At 31.7% G+C, this 16,578-nt stretch overlaps 1 protein-coding gene across 1 annotated transcript; it reads left to right on the top strand.

The window, feature by feature from the left end:
• Window positions 1–6,898: 6,898 nt before the first annotated feature.
• Window positions 6,899–12,957, top strand: LOC130982132 (probable beta-D-xylosidase 6). Its single transcript, XM_057906002.1, has 6 exons — window positions 6,899–7,686; window positions 8,161–8,327; window positions 8,447–8,544; window positions 8,623–8,970; window positions 9,275–9,691; window positions 12,086–12,957. Exons 1-6 carry the CDS (start codon window positions 6,910–6,912, stop codon window positions 12,691–12,693), a joined length of 2,415 nt encoding a protein of 804 aa, XP_057761985.1. The 5' UTR covers window positions 6,899–6,909; the 3' UTR covers window positions 12,694–12,957.
• The last annotated feature ends 3,621 nt before the right edge of the window (window positions 12,958–16,578 follow it).

Here is a 16,578-nt window from a genome sequence, read left to right as displayed (position 1 = left end):
CAATAAAATATTAAAATCTATCCTGAATCTAATTAAATTGACCCACCCAACAATGTACATTCCTACTTCAACAATATTATATTATACTTTATTTATACAAGTTTCGAAATAATTAACAACTGTATTAGACGACAATATGGGAGTAGTTGCAAGAAACATAAAACAAATATAAAAAGAGGAGCGAAGAGAGACAAGTCATAGTGAAATTAAGAATATTGATTGATAACACCACATATAATTAAGAGACACTATATATATATGTAGCTACAATTTGTAAAAAATATTAGATAATTAATTAATAATCTAATTTTTTATTTTAATTTTTTTTTAAATTCATAGTTCATATTATTTACCATTATCATTGTTTTTCTATATTTTTTAAAAATAATTAGGTTTTATGGCCAAATAAAACAAAATCAACGTGCTAGCTCTACTAGCTAGATAGCTGGCTATAAAATAATTAATACTCATTATTGTTAACTTTTTTTCAAGGACGTGTATGTGTTACCGGTTTGGGAAAGTTATAGTGACTAAGGTTTGAGAGCTTGTACGTACATTTTTCTAATAATATTAATTAGATGAAGTAAGCATGCACATATAGTGGGGTAAGTAAGATGATGATGGTTGTTGGTGAGGGGATCCATGGATCCTATATTCCCATATAAAAGTGCCATAGAAAGACGAGAGTTTTAACTAACTATATACATTGCATTATTCACAACACATACACTATAATACATGTATAGTAACATGTATATAAATACGCCCTAGCTAGATAGATTCATGAACTTATTAGTTCACTACCTTCAGCATTTGGATTAATTAGTAGTTTAATTTGGCTCTTCCAAAACTAGTACATTATTTGGAATGTTTGTCTTTTTGCTGAATTATGAATCAATCTCGCTAGGAAATTAACAGGAATATAGGCAATAACAAGCTAACAAATATGTTTAAATTGTATTTTATACTAATTAATTGTCATTAAGTATTGATTATTTAAATTTTATTTTTTAATAAATATAAAATGATCGATTATTAATTACTTATTTTTACTCTAATTTCTTTTTTACTATTTATTATGCAAATTCTAATTTCTCTTAAAAAAAACATCCAAACTCCCAAAAAAAACACCAAAACATAAAATAAAAAATCATTCAAATCCTAAAAAAAAACATACAAAACATAGGAAAAAGAATCATTTAAATCTAAAGAAAAAAAACATACAAAACATAAGAAAAAGAATCGTCCAAAACTAATAAAAAGAATATACGAAATTTAGGAAAAAGAAACATAAAAAACTAGTTAAAAGAATCACTCAAAACCAAATAAGAGGAGGAGAAGAGGAAGAGCCTTGGGTGACCGGTAACGACATCTTGGACGGTGTTACGTACATGGTGGGAGACTGGTGGTGGCGCATTGCGAGAAAGAAGGACGGGACGGGACGCGAGGAAGAGACCGCGCAACGTGACAAAAGACGCGACGGTGCTCAATGGATGACGGCGTCGAAAACTATGTGGAGACGGCGGGTTTATGGAGGGAGAGATTTGACTGTTTTCAAATGGATAGAAAGAAATTAGATTTTTTATGAATTGTTTTTAACGTGTATTATAAATATGATAAATATAAAAATAATTTTTTAAAATTTTGAATTTTAATTTTTAAATTTTTATTTATTTATAAAATTTAAATTATAATAAAGTTGGCTAATATTAACTTGTAGAGAAGTTATTTCCCTGTATTTTTCCATTATGAATTTATGATATGGTTTTCGTTTGGCATTTTTCCTAGCATTGAATTGAACAGTTTGCAGTTTCAGCATTTCTTGAGATGCACCATTAATTAATTGTATTGCTTTATTGGCTTCTCTCCACCTCCCATTGAACCCCTTTTGATAACTATATATATAGGCATATGATTTGGTTTTGGCAAGTATATGGATTGTCATTTTTGTAATTATTAACTGATTATTTTTGTCACATGAAAATAATAATTAAAATTAAAGATAAAAAATTGGCAAGTGAGTTCTGGCTTGCCAAAACTCGCCAATATATATATATTTCACTACTTTATTTATTAAATTGACTCGTCATAAATAATTTTTATATACTTTGGGAACAATTTTAAAAAATATATTATTATCAAGTTAATTAGAGTAAAAGCCAAAAATAAAATTCATAACTTGATATTCAATTAACTAAAAGAAATACTTGATAAAATTCATGAGCTTATAGAAATAATTTGTTTAAAAATACAAAAAATATTTAATTTTTTGGCTTTTATATAAAAGACATTCGTAGGTGTTTGTTGGTTGGTCCCACCAAAGCCTGTGGTTAAGCGGGGTAATTTGGTGAGCTTTTTTTTTTTGGGATTTAAATTTCAAGCTAATACAAGTTAAATAGGTTAGTTTTTAGCCCGTTTGTTATCTGAGTTATAATTGTTAGATGATTTAATATATATTATTTAAAATATTTTTTATATTTTAATTATTACTTTTTATATGAATACCTATCTTGTAATTATTGTAAAATAAGGTGCTAATTGATGTGGTTATAGTTGGGTAGTAGATGCAATTACAAAATTATACAAAAAGAAATTAATCTAAAGGCTAAAAAATTGTTTTTCTATTTCAAATACAAAAATTTAAGGTTATATATATGTTAAAAAGAATGAGTGAAGATGCAATTATGCATGCATGAAATAGAATATAAACACATAATGGGTTTGGGTCAATAATAGCTGTTGTGTATTGTATGGTAAGAACAAAGAGAAGGAGACAAGAATATATGTCTCTTCAATTTTATTTGCTTACCACAATTTGCGGACTCACCAAAGTTAGAGCTCCATCTTGTCTGGGCCGTCGGCAAGTGCCAAGGAGAGTGAATTAACTGTTGGTATAAAATTTATAAAATTAGTCCCACATCAAATAAATCAAGAAAGAGTGAGAAATTTATAAAATCAGAGACTTATTAACTAGCCACTCTAAGATTTTGAGTTGGATGTAGTGTCTTTTCATTTTATGTTATCAAACTTGAAAAAAACAAAGATATTTTTATATAGTATAATTTTTGTTGGTATGCTTATATAGTATAAGTTGTTTTGTTTAAATACACGACTTGTTCAATGTTGTTGATTTGAGAGATATAGTAAGAGACACTCAAACCTTACTTTTTGATAGTCTTCAATTGTGTTTTCAGTTGTTTGATCTTGTATCTAGTGGACTTTGTAAAATAATCTTCAATTCTTACCCAAATTTCATATGCAAATGTACACCCAACCATCTTATTCTTGAATGTTACATCCATAGATGTAAGCAACGAAATAATTAGATTATAGTCATCTAGGTGTCATTGCTTATACTTTATGGTTTTAATACCTGCTAGTTAGTTTTCTGGTGAATCAAATCGAAGAGGAGTTCGATTTTGATGAAGATGATCTTGCATATCTTGGTCCCAAATTGCAAATAGTGCTTGTTGTTGCCAAGTCTTATGATTTGTCTCTGTCAATTTATTTGCAATTGGGTTGAAGGGTCTTTGTTGAAGAAAATTAAAAGGGAGAGATACAATTGTTTAAGATGTAATTTGAGCATTTGAGCATTTGTTTAAATACAATTGATAGTCGACTTCACGTGAAGTTGATCATTGAGAGCCGTCAGATGTTTTGACTGATTTAACTAAATTTTTATCTATCGGCTCTCGACTATCAACTTCACGTGAAGTCGACTACACTTGAGTTTTCACCGAGAAAAAATCTTTATAATAGTGGAATTAGATAATGAGATCTCCATATTGAAGGCCAAGGATGATCAATGGCTCTTGATATCATATAAGAGTTTCAAAAGTAATAGAAAATGAACGAAAAGTAAATTTATGCAGTAAAGAGTGTGTGATATAGAAACAAAAAAGATAACTTGTAAATGAAGAAAACTAAACAACTTGTATATTGCATATTATTCAATCATACACTGAGTACTTATACCATCACATATATTTTAGCTTTAAGCCTTCAGTACATATGAGTGAGAGAATAACAAACTCTAACAACTCTCATAATTGAATAAGCAAGTCACTCTAACTAACTAGTTTTTCATATATATAAAATTACAAGGGTAAGATATAAGATTAATCAATTATGTTAGATATATATTAAAATTAATTTATCACTAAAATTAGTTATTAGTACGAAGGGTAAAGTATTAAATTGGTTTCCTATGTTTGGCCGTAATTCTATTTTAATCTTTAAGTTTTAAAGTGTCCTATTTGAATTCAAAAAAGTTTCATTTAGCATTAATTTAGTCCCACAGTGAGGTCAAAGTTAAGTAATTAACGAAATATCTTACATAAGAACAGTACAATAACAAAATCGATAATTTGGAGAATAAGTACACGCTCTAAGGCACAAAATCAACCGTGGATATTTTCTTTAGTTCTATAGAAAATATTTTATTTATATTATAAAAAAATAATAAATAAATGTATTGATGCATCTACGGTTAATTTTGTGCCTCTGGAGCTTGTACTTATTCTCCAGATTATCGATTTTGTTCTTGTACTGTTGTTGTGTAGGACATTCCGTTAATTATTTAACTTTGACCTCACTGTGAGACTAAATTGATGAATGCTAAATAAAATTTTTTTGGATTCAAATAGGACACTTTAAACCTTAAGGACTAAAACAGAATTACACAATTACGCCCAAACAGAAAACCAATTTAATACTTTATCCTTAGTATGAAATAATATGTTAAAATATAATATATATAATAAAAATGAGTTAAATAACACATGCATATTATATAAATACATAATTATTTATTTTAGTGTCTGATGACTTTAGTATATACATATTATTTTTAAGGATCAATATTTTAAATTTCTACACAGATGGATAAATAATTCAAAGAACCCTACTATATTCAGGTGAAATCTTGGGCTAGCTCATGGCTAAAGATGCCAATATGTATTCATTATTAAACTTTTAAGAAGTCAATGTTTAGTTATTATATTTTTCACTACTTGGGGTTGATTCTCTTTTGTGTGAACAACTGTGGAGAATGAACCAAAGAGGTGATACAACAAGTGGCCACAAGAAACCCTTGAAAATGCTCCTACAAAGCGAAATAGTAATAATAATAATAACAATAATAATAATCAATTAATTATCTTGTCGTAGCTTATGATTTCATCCAACTTGCTTGGAATTAGTTAGAGAACTTTAGTGTTGATTTTCAACAATGTTTACCAATGTTCACACAATGCAACCAGACACACATTATTTTGCTAAAAGCAAAAGCCAATGCAAGTGTGTGTGATTTTGTATTTAGCTATCATTTTAATTTGTTTTATTTGTTGAATGCTGATGTGATATATCGCAATTCAAAGAAATCAATGATCACTTATTCATTTCACACCATGTATTTAGCTTCCATTGATTATTAGTACACTAATACGCCATAATCTACTTAATTTTATATAGTTACCAAAAATACTAATTTCTTCCTCCTTTATTTTCCAGTCCAAAACAAGTAATATATATATAAAAAAAATTCACATGCCAACTTAATTTCTTAAGCAAATCTTGAGAACGTGATGTTACATTACACAATAGTAATTTCAAGATGAGAGATCATGATCAATTGACTTTGACAGCTTAATTACTTGCATTTGCATCCAACATGAATTATGTACGGCCATGTATATAAGTTCTCTTTCGGTTAAAATAGATCGAGGTAATTGTGGAAAAGTCTAAAGTTAAACTATTATAAGAAATTAAGAATCAATAATAGTAGTAAAATGAGATGTGATGTAGGTCCTCTTAATTAAATGTAGCATGTTGGACTCAACATTTAACATAATTAATTTGATAATATTGTTTGTTCTATATGGATCGGAATAATGTGTTAGTACTTAGTATAACTTATGCCATTATCCATCTAAGTAGAAAAATAGGCACATAAATATGTCTCTTCTTGAGTCTTGGGTCAGGATTCCTTACAACATACAATATATAAGAATATAAATTATGAAAGATTCCAAGAGGAATATGCAGAACCTTGGTGGAAGCAATGAAGCATGCAAAAAATGGACATGGAATTTGGATAAAGAAAAAAAATTGAGGTATCTGGACCTGTGAGAAGGAATAAATGTGGTTTCCAATTATGGAGAATCTATTAGAGGGATTTGTATTTTCCAATAGAAAAATGTGGAGAATATATTCGCTCATTCATAGATGGATTGGACAACTCCTAATTTTTAGTATTACAATATTTTAACATTATTTAAAGAAACCAAAACACAAGATCAAAGACAAAGATAAGATGCGGATTTTTTTTTTTTTGAGCTGTCAAGTGAAATCAATCTCCCAACTCCTTTTTTTTTAACAGATTTTTTTTTGGGTTCCAAATTTAGTTTAAGATGTTTTTGTGATTTTGGACTGGAGGTAAGACGTTTATGAGCTTACTACTACTAGATCACATCCATATAGTTGAGTGCAGTGTATGTTTATATATTATTATTTTTTTCATTTTTACTATCTTTGGGTATTGTCATGTTTATTTGTTTTGGGTCTGCACTCTCTTGTACAACAATAGGCCCAATAACCTTGATAGCAATTTGGTTGCGGTTGGAGCCCAGATTAGGATGCAAAAAAACCGTAATTAAAAAAAAAATATATAAGTAGACAATGAAAATATGAATAAATGAATAATAGATGTATCAAATATTTATTTTACTGAATGTGTACATAATTATTCTAATATTAAAATTTAGATGAATAACTTAAAATGTAATATATTTTTATTTAATTAATGATTATTAATGTTGTTCAAAAAAATTATTGGTTACTTAACATTATCCTTTAAAAAACCCAAAAATTTTGACTGACATTGGAGAAACAGAAACAAGTCAAAAGCAAATGACAGTGATTGTGTGGTTCTCCCAAGATGAGCATCGCCATGAATGGAGGTTTTATCTTTCCTACTTCATCCTCCTCCTGCTTCTTCAATCAACCACGCCGAACCCACTTGCACTAGATTACCCGTGCAAGCCACCATATCACTCTCACTACCCATTCTGCAACACCTCCCTCTCCATCCCCGCTAGAGCCACCATCCTCACTTCCCTACTCACACTTTCCGAGAAAATTTCACTTCTCTCCGACAACGCCTCATCCGTCCCCACACTCGGCATCCCCCGCTATGAGTGGTGGTCAGAGTCCCTCCACGGCCTCGCCACCAATGGCCCCGGCGTCACTTTCAACGGTGTTGTTAACTCCGCCACGTCGTTTCCCCAGGTCATCGTCTCCGCCGCGTCCTTCAACCGGACGCTCTGGTCCCTCATCGCCGCCGCCGTGGCTGTGGAGGCCAGGGCCATGTATAATGTTGGGCAGGCTGGGTTGACTTTCTGGGCACCAAACATTAACATTTTTAGGGATCCAAGGTGGGGGAGGGGGCAGGAGACTCCAGGGGAGGATCCCATGGTGGCTTCTGCTTATGGAGTTGAGTTTGTGAAAGGGTTGCAAGGTGGCGCTGGAATGATTGGGAATGAGGTGGTCTTGGGGGAGAAGAGTTTGTTAGGTGATGGTGGTGATGATGATGATGCTAGGCTTATGGTGTCTGCTTGTTGCAAGCATTTCACTGCTTATGATTTGGATATGTGGCACCAGTTTTCCAGATATAACTTCAATGCTGTGGTAACACTTTTTTTTTTCTTTCCTTTTGGTTAATTGGTTAGTTCTGCAATCTGTGTTGTGCTGGGGTGGATTGATCCAATAGGAGGAGGAAAAGAGAGATAATGCTAAATTATAGGTGAAACACTTAAGAATGAGTTAGATTTAAACCAACATACATGGTTTATGATAGCATATAATGCCATTGTTTGAGTTGTATAGCTGAGTTTTCCCCAAGGGGGAAATGGCTATGTTGCACAAATACAAATGCAAGTATTGAATATAACACAGTATGATGCCTAAATACGGCGATTTTATGAAAAGATTAGTCACAATAGGAAGTTGAAGGTAATATAGTGTTTGATGCAAATATGCATACATGAATATAAATAAAGTATTTGTCAATCGTAGGGAAATGATTTGTTGTTGTGGGTGGAATCGGATTGCAGGATTGGCATACTTTTGGGTGAAAATGGTTCTGCTTGGTTGTGTTTGTAGGTTTCAAAGCAGGATTTGGAGGACACCTATCAGCCCCCGTTTCGTGGATGCATTCAGAAAGGGAAAGCGAGCTGCTTGATGTGTTCCTACAATGCAGTTAATGGAGTTCCTGCTTGTGCTGATGCAGATCTATTGGGACTGGCTAGATACAAGTGGGGATTTAAAGGGTAAGGCTTCCTTTGAGCAACTTATGAACTAATTTGATTGAAAAATTATAGTAATGAATTAAGAGCAGTTTTGTTGGTTATTATGGATGGTGGTTTTGAGTTTTGACTATTTAGTGTAGGTATATTACCTCAGATTGTGATGCTGTGGCCACTGTTTTTGAGTATCAGAAATATGCAAAATCCGAGGAGGATGCTGTTGCTGATGTTCTCAAAGCTGGTATTTATGTTTCTCATTTCATGTGTATTGGTTAATAGATAGTTTTCCTAAATATTTATTTCATCGGTTAAATTTTAGGTGTGGATATTAATTGTGGAACATATATGCTTCGGCATACTGAATCTGCCATTGAGCAAGGAAAGGTGAAAGAGGAAGATATAGACAGAGCTCTTTTTAATCTTTTTTCTGTTCAAATGCGTCTTGGGTTATTTGATGGAGACCCAAGTAGAGGACCATTCGGCAAACTAGGGCCACAGGATGTTTGCACCCCACAGCACTTAACACTGGCACTAGAAGCGGCAAGGCAGGGTATTGTACTGCTGAAGAATGATAAGAAGTTCCTTCCCTTGGATCAGAATAATGATGCCTCCTTGGCTGTCATTGGCCCTATGGCAGTTTCAGACAAATTAGGAGGTGGCTACTCAGGTATGATTTTTGTATCCGAGCATTATAAATTCTCAATTTTGATTGTTTCATTTGTTTTATAATTTGTTCAAGTGATGGGATTATATGCTATATATAGAGTCTATTAATCCTAATTGAGACAAAATCTTTTTATATTTGTCTTTGTCTCTCCTTCCAAAGATTTTCTTTCTATTTGTCTCCATATTTGTGTCGTGCAATACAATCCAAACAGAACCTTTGAACATGATAGATGCTATGCGTGCTTCTCTATCGTTTGGAGGATCCTGGTGTTGCTGAACCATATTTTCTTGTGTTTAAATCGTAGGAATTCCTTGCTCCTCAAAAAGCCTATACGATGGACTTGGAGAGTTTTCTAAGAGGATTTCATATGCTCCTGGTTGCCATAATGTATCATGCAATTCTGATGATGGTTTTGCTGAGGCTCTTGAGACTGCCAAAAAGGCTGATTTTGTTGTTATATTTGCGGGCCTTGACATGGCTCAAGAGACAGAGGATCATGACCGTGTTAGTCTAATCTTGCCTGGTAGACAGATGGACCTTGTATCAACCATTGCCGCTGCTAGTAAAAGTCCAGTGATTCTTGTTCTTACAGGTGGAGGACCACTTGATGTCTCTTTCGCGGAAAGAAATCAGCAAATTGGAAGTATTCTTTGGGTTGGATACCCTGGGGAAGCTGGTGGAAAAGCACTAGCCGAAATTATATTTGGAGTGGTCAATCCAGGTATGTACTGTTATATCTATAAAATATAAATGAATACCGTGTTTAGTTGCAAGTTTCTAAATTATTCTTGATTCAATGTTAACTGATTTGGAAGAGCTTGACTAAATTTTGACTTGAATGAAAGAAATATGTAATTGAGGGAAATTCAGGAATCGATCATTCCATTGAGAGTGTGAATAGACAATAAGGATGTCAACAGTGTTACCTGCTTATTTTCATTTGTGAATGCTATGAGTCACAAGAATTTGAAATGACTGTGCTGTATTATGTTTGTTATTATCTTTTTATAATATGATTTATTAATTCTATTAGGTAAAGTAAATTAAATAAAAAAATAATTGTAAATAATAATAATAGTAAAAGATTATAACATACTAAAAAAAAGTACTAAAAATATTAAAAATATACTATATAAAAAGATCATCTAAGAACTTTCAGATTTGTTTCAATTACTATAAAATAAATATTTAATTTTTTTAATTATTTTTAGTATTCTTTTTTATAATTATAATTCTCGTATACTATGTTTTAGTGTAATTTTTTATAATATAGATTATGATTCTATTAAAAAAAAAAAATTAAATAAAAAATTAATCATAAATAATAATAAAATCATAAACGTTTGATTCCAAATTAATATTAAGAATAAGATTATTGAGAATAACATTCTTACATTAATACTTAAAAAATGTAACATATTTGATTAAATATTCTTATATATATATATATATATATATATATATATATATATATATATCTAAAATTTATATTTTTTATTTTTATTTAAAAATATATTTTGTCTATTTTTATATGTTATTTTTATTTTAGTAAGTAAATATTAATTTTATTATAAAATTAGCTAATAACATCAATTTAAATATCTAAATTAAAATGATAGGATAATATAAAAAAATTATTTAAGTTAAGGTCTATTTTAGTAATTTTTTATCTAAAAGTGATTTTAAATGGTATAAGCCAAACAACATTTATTTTACTATAATCAATTTTAATACAAAAATTACCAAATATAAATCACTTTAACACAAACTTTCTTCTTATCAAAATCAAGTTTGCAAAATTAATTTTATGTAAACTCTCATTTACAAACTGTAATCCAAACACACACGAACTTAGCTTAAACCTACTGAAAAGCTAAACAATCTAGATTAAAAATTGTAAACAAAAAATTATATAAAATTAATTTTGTAAAATTAATTTTAATAAAAAATGAGTTAATGTTAATGTAAAAGGAACTTAAAAATTAGGATTTTTAACTTTATGTAAACATGAATTGAAAGGTAGAAGCAAAATCATCTTCGTTTTTAGAAAAATAATTGAAATTTTGAAAAAAAAAAAAACTAAACCGCGTATTTAGTGTTTGATGCTCGAACCGTTAAACCGAAGACACCTTAGTGTTAAATTAAATCAATAATAAAAATAATATCAAATGGTAGGTTAAACTAGATTAAGTTTAATAGAAAGCATAAACAGTGACACTGAAAGATGATTACAAAATGCATCCGACGTTCCCGATCATACGTCCTCTGGATCGTCGAAGTTTGGATCATTGGCATCCAGAGCCACCGGGCCAATCTCCATCTGCCAGTAGTCCTGGCCGCCGATCCACGTGAACTTTCCGCCGTGGCCTCCCTTCTTAGACGTTCCGCTGAGTCCGCTGGCCGATTCTCGGCTTTTCTTCGTCTCTAAAAGCATTCTCTTATATAACTTGCGGACCTTTCCCGAGATCATCGCCTTGGGGTTCTTTCCCTCATACTTCATTCTCACTGTTTTCGTTTTTCACACTTTGAACACTGATCACTGACTAGGGAAAAGGAATACAATGTATTCGTAATAGAGCACAAGTAATAAAGTAAATTCTAAAATTCTAGCCAAACAATATAAATTAGATACAAAATACCTGAAGACCTTTAATTATCGATAAAAACTTTTCTTCCTCTAATAGTACCAAGGTGCTATGCGCATTCAGCAAAAATTAATCCTTGCTCACAAAAAATTGTATTTAGAGATAAAGGAACAAATTGTGATTTTTTACTATTGTTATACATACATATATATAGTATGAGTTTATCTTATCAAAAGTTTATCTTATTAAATCTTATCTTATCAAAAATTTATCTTATCTTATTTTTAATTTAAATTTTTTAAATAGTTATTCAAATTATTAATATCTTTTTTAACAATTATACAACAAAAAATAAATTAAATTAAATTATAAAAAATTTATATTTCAATACTATAATCTAATAAATTTCTAAATTCAATAAAAAAATTTATTATATTCATTTTTAAGTATGGATGACTATAAATCTACAATTGCTGTTGGTTAATTCTCAAAGGCGATGTCTTTTAAGTATGAAATTTGTTTTGATGCAGCTGGAAGGTTGCCGGTGACTTGGTACCCAGAGTCGTTTACCAACGTTCCCATGACTGACATGAGCATGCGAGCTGATCCTTCTCGTGGATATCCGGGAAGGACCTACCGATTTTATACTGGAAGTAGAGTATACGGATTTGGGCATGGCCTAAGTTACAGTGATTACTCGTACAAGTTCTTATCAGCTCCAAGTAAACTAAGTTTGTCTAAAACTATCAAACATAACTCCAGAAAGAGTTTATTAAGTCAGTTAATGAAAGCAGATTACGAAGTTGATTATGTTCGAGTCGATGAGTTGCAAAGTTGCAGCTCATTGAGTTTCTCGGTGCACATTTCTGTGACGAACCTTGGTGAGTTGGATGGAAGCCATGTTGTGCTGTTGTTCTCTAGAGGGCCAAAAGTGTTCGAAGGCTCGCCGGAAGCACAGCTGGTCGGATTCAGTCGAGTGCACACTACTTCTTACGAATCTACTGAAACAAGCGTTTTGGTGGATCTTTGTGAACACTTGAGCTTTGCAGATGAACAAGGAAAAAAGATATTGCCCCTGGGAAATCGCATTTTGAGCCTGGGGGATGTTGAGCACACTTTTTCAATTGAAATGTATTGAATTCTTGATGACATGTCAATTGTGTAAATTTATTGATGACATGTCACACAAATATAAATGTCTATCAATGCTATAATAAATTTCTTGAAAACTGGTATTTGTACTATTTTTTTTTAAGTGGAACAAAAAAAATTGTGAGAGAAGTTGTAAGGTGAAATATCACTTTGTAATCAACTGAGAGAAAAAAAAATATAGAGTATGTGTTCCCAGTACATGTAACAGTCCTCTAATAAATTTGGACATGAATAAATTTTGATGAACATTAAAGATTGGTTACTTTTAATGGATAGAAACTGTAACAACTAAGCCAAGTTGGAGTTGGTATAAGTGGTTAGAATTCAGGTCTTGGATTCATGGTCCTCATTTCAAGGATTTGATTTTTCTCCTATCAATATATATAAATTCTTTAAGGCACTATTTGGAGTAGTTGGAATTGGACCTTCCTTTAATAGAGACTACAAATACTACTAATATGGAGATTGCACAAAGCCAAATACATAAGCAAGCAATTGATTTATGCAATTTGATTTTGTGGAGTTGGTGAGTCCAACACATCCTATCAATAAATATCCATGTACTTAACCCCTAACCCTAAGGATAAGACAATTTGTTTAATACTTAAAAAAAGCCTCAATTACCGCATGAATTTATAATTGAGACTATAAAAGGACAAGAAAAATGAGACAAATGATTTTGATCCATCCAACATAGCAGCGCAGCAGCGAGAATATGTCGAAGAATGCGAATCGCAGAAGTACAGTGTGTTTGGAAACACAGTTAGATGGAAGAAGCACGTTTAGATTTTTTAAAAGCTTCAACTTTTTTGTTTGATAAATTTTTTTCTCACGAAGGCAGAAGTAATTTTGCTACCAAAATTATGTTTTAAACTTTTGCGTTTTTCTAACGAGCTTTTAGCCATAGATATTAACCATTTATTTATCTTTTACCAACTTTATCTTTCATGTATGCTATTATATTATTTATAGAATTCTTGTTATTTTTATTTATATGAGTTATATTTTTTTATTATTTATATTTTTTGAACTGTTTGTTTGATATTATACACTTTTATAATTGTGATTTTTTGTGTATTATATTTGTTATTATCTTTTTATAATATGATTTATTAATTCTATTAGGTAAAGTAAATTAAATAAAAAATTAACTGTAAATAATAATAATAGTAAAAAATTGTAACATACTAAAAAAAATACTAAAAATACTAAAAATATACCATATAAAAAGATCATCTAAAAACTTTCAGATTTGTTTCAATTACTATAAAATAAATATTTAATTTTTTTTAATTATTTTTAGTATTCTTTTTTATAATTATAATTCTCGTATACTATGTTTTAGTGTAATTTTGTATAATATAAATTATGATTCTATTAAAAAAACAAATTAAATAAAAAATTAATCATAAATAATAATAAATCATAAACGTTTGATTCCAAATTAATATTAAAAATAAAATTATTGAGAATAACATTCTTACATTAATACTTAAAAAATGTAACATATTTGATTAAATATTCTTTTATATATATATATATATATCTAAAATTTATATTTTTTATTTTTATTTAAAAATATATTTTGTCTATTTTTATATGTTATTTTTATTTTAGTAAATAAATATTAATTTTATTATAAAATTAACTAATAACATCAATTTAAATATCTAAATTAAAATGATAGAATAATATAAAAAATTATTTAAGTTAAGATCTATTTTAGTAATTTTTTATCTAAAAGTGATTTTAAATGGTATAAGCCAAATAATATTTATTTTACTATAATCAATTTTGATACAAAAATTACCAAACATAAATCACTTTCACACAAACTTACTTCTTATCAAAATCAAATTTACAAAATCAATTTTATGTAAACTCCCGTTTACAAACTGTAATCCAAACACACACGAACTTAGCTTAAACCTACTGAAAAGCTAAACAATCTAGATTAAAATTTGTAAACAAAAAATTATATAAAATTAAGGGTTAAATACTGAAATCATCTTTAAGGTCTGGGGTAAAAATCAAAATCGTCCCCGACCTTTTTTTTGTTATTAAAATCATTCTTAACGTTACAAAACATTATAAAATCGTCTTTTTTCACTTCAATTTTATTTTTTTTACCATATTACCCTTCATTATTAATAAAAATAATTAAAAATAATATTAAAAAAATTAAAACAAACTCCCCCTCCCCTCCCCTCCCCTCCCCTCCCGTAGCCCCCGCCACTCCCCAGTCCCCCACCCCCACCAGCCCCACCCCAACTCACGCCGCTACTCACAGCCCCAGCTCCACCCTTTCCCACTCTCCACCCACCCTCACCGCCACCCCCCATCCCTAGTCTCCAACCCCCATGGCCAAACCCAGCAACTCCCCCTACCTTCACCCACTCGCCCACACCACCCCCACCGCCACCGCCACCGCCACCCCCCTCCCGTAACCCCCTCAGCCCACTCCCTCACCCCCCCCACCCCTCATCCCTCATCCCTCACCCCACACCCCACTCCCTACTCCCTACTCCCGTAACTCCCTCCACCCCCTCAGCCCACTCCCTCACCCCCTCACCCCACTCCCGCCCCACTCCTGTAACCCCCCTCCCCTTCCTGATGCCCCTATCTTTAAAACTCCAACCCCAATTTCAATTTCAATTTTTCTTAATCAAAACAGCAAACAAAATTTAAACAGAATTAATTAAGAATCTAATTGCAAACAGGGAAAGAAAATGCAGAGACAGGGAGGTAGCGACAGGGACAGCTGCAGCTGATGAGTCGCTGGCGGTCTGGGCATGACGGAAGGAGGAAGAAGGACTGCCATGGTGGTCTGTGATTCGGTTCTGTGCTTGAGAAGGAGAGAGGCTCTGTTCCGCCGCTTTGAAAGTTCCGTTTCAGTGAAAAGGAGAGCGAGCTGGATGTGATGGGTCTCGCACAGAGCAAAGGAGAACCGGTGGCGATGTGGGTTCTGGCGATGTGGTCGCGGCGAAGCATGGTGTGGCTTGCTGGTGCGAGTGATGGTGAGGACAACAGCTGCTAGAGGCGGCTAAGGTGGTCGTGGGTGGTGGTTCGGCCATGGCGAAGGTGAGAGGAAGAGGTTGCGTGACTTGTTGGAGGGTGGTTGTGGTTCAGAGAAAAAGAAGAAAGGGATGAGGGGTGGGGGGTGAGGGGGTGGGCTGAGGGGGTTATGGGAGGGTGAGTGAGGGAGTGGGAGAGTCACGGGAGGGGAGGGGAGGGGAGGGAGGGGAGGGGGTTGTTTTAATTTTTTAATATTATTTTTAATTATTTTTATTAATAATGAAGGGTAATATGGTAAAAAAAATAAAATTAAAATGAAAAAGGACGATTTTATAACGTTTTGTAACGTTAAGGATGATATTAATAACAAAAAAAGGTCGGGGACAATTTTGATTTTCACCCCAGACCTTATGGACGATTTCAGTACTTAACCCTAAAATTAATTTTGTAAAATTAATTTTAATAAAAAATGAGTTAATGTTAATGTAAAAGGAACCTAAAAATTAGGATTTTTAACTTTATGTAAACATGAATTGAAAGGTAGAAGCAGAATCATCTTTGTTTTTAGAAAAATAATTGAAATTTTGAAAAAAAAAAACTAAACCGCGTATTTAGTGTTTGATACTCGAACCGTTAAACCGAAGACACCTTAGTGTTAAATTAAATCAATAATAAAAATAATATCAAATGGTAGGTTAAACTAGATTAAGTTTAATAGAAAGCATAAACAGTGACACTGAAAGATGATTACAAAATGCATCCGACGTTCCCGATCATACGTCCTCTGGATCGTCGAAGTTTGGATCATTGGCATCCAGAGCCACCGGGCCAATCTCCATCTGCCAGTAGTCTTGGC

Source organism: Arachis stenosperma, chromosome 5 (genome assembly GCF_014773155.1).
Source record: "Arachis stenosperma cultivar V10309 chromosome 5, arast.V10309.gnm1.PFL2, whole genome shotgun sequence".
Classification (NCBI taxonomy): domain Eukaryota; kingdom Viridiplantae; phylum Streptophyta; class Magnoliopsida; order Fabales; family Fabaceae; genus Arachis; species Arachis stenosperma.
This window is presented reverse-complemented; position numbering and strand designations above follow the sequence as displayed.

Coding starts and splice junctions, on each gene's coding strand:
- LOC130982132 (XM_057906002.1), top strand. CDS start 6,910: ATGACAGTGATTGTGTGGTTCTCCCAAGATGAGCATCGCCATGAATGG. Junction 8,545..8,622: donor TGCTGATGTTCTCAAAGCTG/GTATTTATGTTT, acceptor GTTAAATTTTAG/GTGTGGATATTAATTGTGGA. Junction 9,692..12,085: donor ATTTGGAGTGGTCAATCCAG/GTATGTACTGTT, acceptor GTTTTGATGCAG/CTGGAAGGTTGCCGGTGACT.